This window comes from Amphimedon queenslandica, unplaced genomic scaffold (genome assembly GCF_000090795.2).
Source record: "Amphimedon queenslandica unplaced genomic scaffold, v1.1 AMPQUscaffold_12913, whole genome shotgun sequence".
NCBI lineage: Eukaryota > Metazoa > Porifera > Demospongiae > Haplosclerida > Niphatidae > Amphimedon > Amphimedon queenslandica.
The window spans coordinates 23,041-32,031 of NW_003546851.1; the positions used below are offsets into that span (position 1 = coordinate 23,041).

General features: G+C 36.9%; 1 protein-coding gene across 1 annotated transcript in view; it reads right to left on the bottom strand.

Annotated features, from left to right (window-relative positions):
* LOC109586265 (uncharacterized) overlaps positions 1–2,693 on the bottom strand; it is a 5,882-nt gene extending 3,189 nt beyond the window's left edge. The window contains exons 1-2 of the mRNA XM_020002437.1: positions 2,401–2,693; positions 943–2,358 (exon numbers count right to left, since the gene is read on the bottom strand). Coding sequence (XP_019857996.1) covers positions 943–2,358; positions 2,401–2,632 — 1,648 coding nt within the window. The 5' untranslated portion in view covers positions 2,633–2,693. The remainder of the gene's footprint in view (positions 1–942; positions 2,359–2,400) is intronic.
* Positions 2,694–8,991: the final 6,298 nt, after the last annotated feature.

Genomic DNA, 8,991 nt, shown 5'->3' on the forward strand with positions numbered 1-8,991 from the left:
TCAGTAACAGTTCAACAACTTGGTCATGACCACTGCAACTAGCATACATCAAAGCAGTCCATCCATCATTACTTCGAATGTTAAAATCTGGATCTTTACTAAGTAAGAGTTCAACAACCTGGTGATGACCATAGCGACTAGCATATATCAAAGCAGTCCATCCATCATTACTTCGAATGTTAAAATCTGGATCTTTACTCAGTAAGAGTTTAACAACCTGGTGATGACCACAGCGACTAGCATACATCAAAGCAGTCCATCCATCATTTTCTTGAATATTAATATCTAGATCTTTACTCAGTAAGAGTTCCACAACCTGGTGATGACCATAGCGACTAGCATACATCAAAGCAGTCCATCCATCACTATCTTTAATGTTAATATCTGGATCTTTACTCAGTAAGAGTTCAACAACCTGGTGATGACCATAGCGACTAGTGAGCATAAAAGCAGTCCATCCATCATTATCTTGAATGTTAATATCTGGATCTTTACTCAGTAAGAGTTCCACAACCTGGTGATGGCCATAGCGACTAGCATACATCAAAGAAGTCAATCCATAATTATTTTGAATGTTAATATCTGGATCTTTACTCAGTAAAAGTTCCACAACCTGGTGATGGCCATAGCGACTAGCATACATCAAAGCAGTCCATCCATTATTATTTTGAATGTTAATATTTGGATCTTTACTCAGTAATAGTTCTACAACCTGGTGATGACTGTAGCGACAAGCAAAAATCAAAGCAGTTACTCCATCATTATTTTGAATGTTAATATCTAGATCTTTACTCAGTAAGAGTTCCACAACCTGGTGATGTCCATTAGCACTAGCAAACATCAAAGCAGTACTTCCATGTTTATTCTGATAATTAATATCTATTTTTAATTGTAAAAGAAACAAAAAAATTTCCTGGTATTCCTTGTCATTATGAAAATTACTGATAGCATCACTAAGTGATTGCTCAAATTCAAAGTTTACATCTTCAACATTTTGAATGATGGTTTTATTATTAACAATTAGTTGAAGTATACCAAAATGATACATAAACACTGCCTGACTATGAGCCATTTGTACAAGAAGATGAGCATCTTTTTCTGAAGAAATCACAAAGTGAATTGTTATTGATCCTTCAAATGAATCATCATAAGTAAGAGAGTCAGCTTTTTCACCAAAGAAATGTTGCATCAGCTTACGTAAATTATTTATAGATTGCTTGGACCACTTTTGTGATAGTTTGAGAATTAGTTTGCTCTTGTTAAAAGCAGTTTCTTTTTGTTCAAAAGCAGCAATAGCTTTTTTTTTAAGGTCAGAAACATTGGCCGAATGTACAAATCTTTCAACATCATTGGCATAATCCTCAAACCTAGTTTGTAATGCATCATCAATAGGGAATGCTATTAGTATTTTCTTTATAGATTTAATGTCAAGTAAATTAAAATAAGACTTTTCTTTAAGCTTTCTAAATATGTCATCAATTTTTGTATTCTCATGAGCAAGAGAATCAAGTCCATCAAAGCAATCTTCAACAAACCTAGCAATACTAATGATACTGTGCTTTTCACTATTATCATAAAACTCTTTAATTTTAGTGAGGAGCACAGCAAACTCAGAATTTAAGTCATCAAGTTCTTTAGCAATATTCTCTTCAGATTTGAAATTGATGCTGAATATAATGTCATAGCTTGATGTCGTTGTCAATGATTGATGCATATAGAAAGATATCTCATTACATTTTAAAGCCTCATTATCCCAATCTCTGGCTAATGCTAATGCCTCCTTCTTTGCAGGACCCCCCACACTAGCAATACATTGCAAAAATGTGAGACAATGCTCCCTTAGCAAAGCTATATTTCTTTCTTGTATGCACATCTCTACTATTGCTAAAAACTCAACTTCTATCTTTTCTAATTTTGGCTCTTTTCTGACTATACGAGTTATTAATCCCTTGCTGTACAACTCATCAGCTATTTCTTGAAGACTGCTTTCAGTAGCATGGCCTAACTGAGAATAATGACTCCTTAGAACTCTTGCCACAGTTCTGCCTGCTCCTTTATTGCTTTTAATTATTTTTTCTTCTAAAAGTAGATGAGCAATAACAGCCTCATCATTAGCCAATAAAGTATGAATAATACTCTTCCATGTTATATCAGGATTATTGTCAAGCCAGTATTGAGCTACTGCACTTACATAATCAATAGGATCAGTGGATTGATTGAATTCCTTCACTCTCTGTTTAATTCTACTCACAATATCTTGTGACATGTTAGGAAGACAACAGACAAACTGTTCCCAAGTACCAGCAGTAAACTTTGAGCTACTCAATAGCTCAACCAATTCATCTTTTGTTGGCTTATCTATTATGATGTATTAATAAGCAGTGCACAGATCAGCCTTACCTTTAAGAGTGGGTCCAGGATTAAGTTCCACATCTCCTGATATGAAGAGGAGGATAAGAAGACAAAAAAAGGACAAAATGGACCTAATAATAATCTTCTCTTGTGAAGTATTACTAGCTCCATTGGCTCCACAGTAAGTGTTACCAGTACTAGTACAAGCACTGGGTTGTCTCCAATGGCGGGAACAGTTCCAGGATCCTATTCTAGCTCTCCACTGACAAAGATCAATCATGGCTAATAATTAACTGCAAGCTGGGACTGAGAGGTGTGGCTCGTACAAACTATTGCCCCTGGATGTTACCATAAATGGTGTTACCATTATGTGATAATTACTCTAATATCTATGGTGCTACTTGCAAGTTTTGCTAAAATTAGAAATAAATCAAAAATGATCAAGACTGAAACAGGAGGAAGGTAGAAAATTAAAATGGCAAAAGAATAAATTAAGAGATATAGTCATTAGTCCTAGCAGCAGCAGCTGATGGTGACTCATCAATGAACTGTTCTATTGAAAATGGCATTGAATCTCCTTCCTCCTCCTCATTATTATTAATCAGTTCTTGTATTGAGCTGGTCATGCTAGGAATACTATAAGAATCATCAACTTCACTAGTAACACTATCAGTGCGAGTAGGCGTAACTGGAACAGTCGCTAACTCCGGGGGCAATGATGGCAACTCATCATTTATAATAGACTGTAGTCCTCCATTGTCTAGTAGCTGCTGTGATTGAGATACTGTAGAATCAGCTACCTTTAAGTATGCATGATCGGTTGTATAGCTGGATGAAGTTGGATGTGATTTTTGCTCTGAACTCTTAAAAGAGTAAAAAGATGGTATACCAGTATAGGAAGGAGTGGTAGGACTCTGTCTTGTAACAACAGTGCTGGATTGTGCTGCAGTAGTGCTAGTCACATTAGCAGCATAGAAAGAAGAAGAGAGAGGAACAGTAAAGGGATTAGAGCCACTGATGTTAGCTACATAATCCAGTGATTGCTTTCTGCTATCATTCCTTCCATTACTAGGGTAGCTAGTATTTTCCTCTGTAGTCTGTCTTCTCATTCCTCCATTAATGACAGGAGCTGTAGGTACAACTGATGGTTGCTTTAAATTAATTCTTGTTGGAGATACTGGAGGTATTGCAGGTAGATAATCTGTTCCTGTTGCATTTGATCCAGATTGACTCATACTTAAGCCAAATGAAGCTCCTGGTTTTGAGCTTGATAGTGATCCCAGTGGTGTAGAGAACAAAGATGGTCCTACTGGTTGACTCATCACTGATTTTGATACTGAACCCATTGATTTTAACGGCGTTAACTGTGACACAGTCGAGTATAATGATGACGGAGTGTTAGCTTGAGTTGTTGAACAAGGTAGTGAAGAATTAGTAGATGCTGTGAGACTTAAAGGAGGCAGAAAGGAGAGAGAAGAGAAAGGAGAGGGAGAGAAATTAGAGGAGAATGTTGTAGTAGTAGGAGTTTTCGGAGTTTGATGCTGTAATGTCATGAAGCTACTAGTAGTAGAAAGTGATGGTGTATGGACGTTAGTTGAATCAAGAGAATTCCTCTTCATATTTAAGAGTTCTTGAACTGGAGTTAGCTGGAGAGAGGCTCTTCTTTTTGTATCTTCCACTGATGATCTTCTACTAGCATTAGTTGAAGGTAGAGTTGCTGGTTTTTGTTGATTTAATCCAGCGGAGAAAGATTTAGTAGGTGAGACCGGAGGAGAGAAAGAGAATGGAGAAGTTGGAGGAGATGGAGATAAAGGAGAAATAGACAGGGGAGAAAGGAGATGAGGAGAGAGAGGAGGAGGAGAAATAGATTGAATGTTCTTTTGATTAGAGAAAGGAGGCCAGGTTGGTTCACTAATATACTCTGTATTGATCGCTGATAACGGAAATTTAGTTTGATCAGACATTACGTTCATTCCTGTTACATTATTAGCTTCAACTATATAATCACCAACAACAGACTGCTGCAGAGTAATAGTGTCTTTCTGTGGCAAAGCTGCCAAAGAATTCTGACTTCCATCAATAGTGCTCGATAAAGTAGTAGGAAGAAAAGGGAAAAAGGTCGTCCCCACGTCTAGTCCTCCTTTATTCTGCCCATCAATGCTTTGAGCTGCTTTCGGTGTGTTAGGATCGGACTCATACCAACTGGACCTCCTTGTCCTTGAAGGACCAGCTCCAGTGGGCAGAGGACAGCCACCGGATGAGGTTTTAGTAAGAGACAGATTAGAGGGATGGCGAGGAGGATCACGAATGATGGAAGGGTTTGATAAGAACACAGAATCAGTGGAACCTCCAGAAGACAATATACCAGAAGAACTGCTGCTTCTGTTGGAGAGAGAACGAGAAGCAAACGACTGCCTTGAACTTGATTTCCTTCCTCCTTTCGTTCTCCTGGACCCTTCCCTCATACGCCTACGTCCCTGATACAACATTTCATTTTTCCTAATGTTCCTCTCAAAACTGCCCGGAGGCTCTAAGCAGCTATCCTTGCTCTGCTTGCTCTCGTTCCCACTGCTGGTACTGCCCCCCTGACCTTCAACTGTAGCTAGTGACAATAGCGAAGAGCTATTTGATGGTATGGGTGTGTTTTCAGTTGAGCGACCAGTAGGTGGGCGTGTATGAGTGGGTAGAGCTTGTAATGGAACACTAGGAAGGTAATCGCTAGTTTGAATGTTAATTGGAGGATGCTGCATAACGTTCAATCCTCCAATAGTTGATGGGGCATTATTATTTAAAGATAGCATCGATACAGTGGTAGGTGTGGTCATGGGCAGGACCTCGTCTTCAGGGCTAATCAACAAGTCTAATTCAATGTCGTCAAGCTTTGTAGCGGTGGGTGTGGTCTTGTTTAAAGCATCTGTACCTTCTTTTGTGTGAAAGTCCTGGTGGTGTGTATACCCATTATCATCCTGGAAAGAAGAAGGGAAGAGAGAGAGGGAGGAAGGAGGAGGTAACATCACTGATACTGTTACTCCGGGTGGATTAGCTGAAGGTGATAATTTATGAAGCCTGTCACCTCCAAATGACATGTCCAATCCTTCATTATTAGATGCTAAATGAGTGATTGTTGATTTCTTGTGTTTCTGAGCTCCTACAAAAAGAAGGGGAGGTGGTCGTTGACTGTTAGGTCTCAGTTCCTCCTTGTCCCCTGGCTCTAACTCAGTGTGGTCTTCGCTCTCTTCTATATCTTGTAGGTATTGTCGGCTTCGGTACTGATCATCAAGGTATTTCTTCATTCTTTCTTCGTCGTATGGTTTGTTAGGTATAAGGCTTTGTACGATTGTCTTCTCACTGGTGACTGATTCCTCTTCATTGTTGAGCAGTTTGACAGTCTGTTCCTCGTGTTCATGTACCTATAAATGAATGAAAATTAAGTTGTGAAGTGTATACATGTACTTATGTTGTGTATCAAGTTTGAGCTAATTCAAATCAAAATTGGATTTTTTACAAAATTTTAAAGCTGCTCCAAAATTGGGCCAAAGTCTCTGTACCATAGTACAAAGTCATTGGCCTAATTTTGCAAAAATTGACAAGGAAAGAATTCTTCATTTAATGATTTTTTTCCTCATACATATACATGTACTTATGTTGTGTAGAAAGTTTGAACTCATTCTGATCAAAATTAGATTTTTTTACAAATTTTTTAAAGTTGTTCCTATACTGTACTCCAATTTATTATTTCTTACTTGAGTTATTAGTTGAAGTCTGTTACCTCCAAACGACATGTTCCTTTCTTCATTATTAAATGCTAAATGAGTGATTATTGATTTCTTGTGTTTCTGAGCTCCTACAAAAAGAGGTAGAGGTGGTCGTTGACCGCTTGGTCTCGGTTTTTCTTTATTTCCCAGCTCTAGCTCTGTATGGTCTTCGCCCTCTTCTATATCTCGTAGGTACTGTCTGCTCTGGTACTGATCATCAAGGTATTGCTCCATTATTTCTTTGTCGTACGGTTTGTTAGGTATAAGGCTTTGTACGATTGTCTTCTCACTGGTGACTGATTCCTCTTCATTGTTGAGCAGTTTGACAGTCTGTTCCTCGTGTTCATGTACCTATAAATGAATGAAAATTAAGTTGTGAAGTGTATACATGTACTTATGTTGTGTATCAAGTTTGAGCTAATTCAAATCAAAATTGGATTTTTTACAAAATTTTAAAGCTGCTCCAAAATTGGGCCAAAGTCTCTGTACCATAGTACAAAGTCATTGGCCTAATTTTGCAAAAATTGACAAGGAAAGAATTCTTCATTTAATGATTTTTTTCCTCATACATATACATGTACTTATGTTGTGTAGAAAGTTTGAACTCATTCTGATCAAAATTAGATTTTTTTACAAATTTTTTAAAGTTGTTCCTATACTGTACTCCAATTTATTATTTCTTACTTGAGTTATTAGTTGAAGTCTGTTACCTCCAAACGACATGTTCCTTTCTTCATTATTAAATGCTAAATGAGTGATTATTGATTTCTTGTGTTTCTGAGCTCCTACAAAAAGAGGTAGAGGTGGTCGTTGACCGCTTGGTCTCGGTTTTTCTTTATTTCCCAGCTCTAGCTCTGTATGGTCTTCGCCCTCTTCTATATCTCGTAGGTACTGTCTGCTCTGGTACTGATCATCAAGGTATTGCTCCATTATTTCTTTGTCGTACGGTTTGTTAGGTATAAGGCTTTGTACGATTGTCTTCTCACTGGTGACTGATTCCTCTTCATCGTCGAGAAGCTTGACAGTCTGTTCCTCGTGTTCATGCACCTATAAATGAATGAAGTTATGAAGTGTTTGACTATGTTTTACAAAATTAATACACAAGTACATATACATGTACTTACGTTGTGTGAAAATTTTGAGCTGGTTCCAATCGAAATTGGATTTTTTATAAATTTTAAAAGTTTTTTCCATACTGTACTCCAATTGATTATTCTTGCTTGAGTTATTAGTTGTTGTTGCTGCTCCCTTTTATTATTATTTAATGATAGCATTGATATAGTGGTGGGTGTTGCCATGGGCAGGTCCTCGTCATTGCCACTAGCCACAGCCATCAAAGCAGTCCCTCCATCATTATCTTGAATGTTAATATTTGGATCTTTACTCAGTAAGAGTTCAGCAATCTGGTGATGTCCATTGCTATTAGCAATCATCAAAGCAGTCCATCCATTATTATTTTGAATGTTGATATCTGGATTTTTACTCAGTAGGAGTTCAACAACCTGGTAATATCCATTGGCACTAGCAAACATCAAAGCAGTCCATCCATCATTATTTTCAATATTAATGTCTGCATCTTTACTCAGTAAAAATTGAACAGTTAAGAAATCTCCTTTTTTACTAGCAATCATGAGTTCATAAGCAAAGTCATTCTTTTCAATAGGTGAGGTAATGTTAAGTTCAAGTAAGAAAAGCAATACTTTTTCATTATTATTTTGATGTGCTTCCTGCAGTGCAGCCTCAAATGTAAATGATTTATCTTCATCTCCCATCATTAAAGTAACATCATCAATCATAACCTCAAATAAACCAATCTTATATAAAGAAACTCTCTGTTCAAAAACTACTTCTATTGATGTCTCAGTTTGTAATTGAGGTAGCAGATACACACATTTAAGGTTCAAGGCATTACAATGTACTTCTTGAAGTGTTAGAAAGGATGAAATAGGCAATAAGTAAAATTTCTCCATTTTATTTAAATCAGAAATTGTTCTTGAGCACCATGGCTTTTTAAATCTTAATATCATTTTTGAACAGCCAACACCATCAGGAAATTGCATTCCTCTAGTCATCATTGCTAGCTCCAGTAGGCTAGTGGTATCTTTGAACATCTTCAGGTTAGTATTGTAAGCTTCTACCTGTTCCTTGATAGGTTCTGTGATAGTACATGGTATTGTGAGAAGGTTAATGTTTAAACACGAGTAATGAGGCTGGAGCAACTGAACAAGTTGATGAGCATTTTCACAAGTAGCATCTTCTTTGATATACGATTGAAAGTTTTGTTTTGCTTCTGTCATTAAGGCTTTGCTGGTTAAAATATTGGTGGCAACATCAAGGGAACTACTGTCTAATGCATGAAAGCACTTTTGCAGACATTGAAATTTTTCTTTTAAATTATTTTTAATGATATATATGAATGGCTCATAAAAATGACTACTCACTCTTTTTTCTTTAACAACCATTTTCACCATGCCTTCAACTGAAGTGTCATCTTGTGGTATAATTCTTTCTCCTCCAATTGATTTGTATATATGCTGAGAGAGAGCAGTGCAGGCTAAATAGTTCAATCCAACATATCCTTTATTGGATGATAGTTGTACAAATGGATTGGAACAATTTTGTAGCAACGATTCAAAAATTTTGATATGTCCACCTACACTAGTTAACATTAATGCAGTCTGGCCCTTTGAGTTTTGATAATTTAGTTCTATTTTAAGTTCTATTAAAAGTAATGATAATCTGTAATATTCAGGACTACTTTCAATACTTGTAATGGAGTGTAAAAGCGACTCTTCAAATGTGAAGCTAATATCTTCCTCTCTGTCAATGATAGTTTGATTGTCAATGATCAGCTGAAATATACCAAGAAGATGCAAGAAGGGAA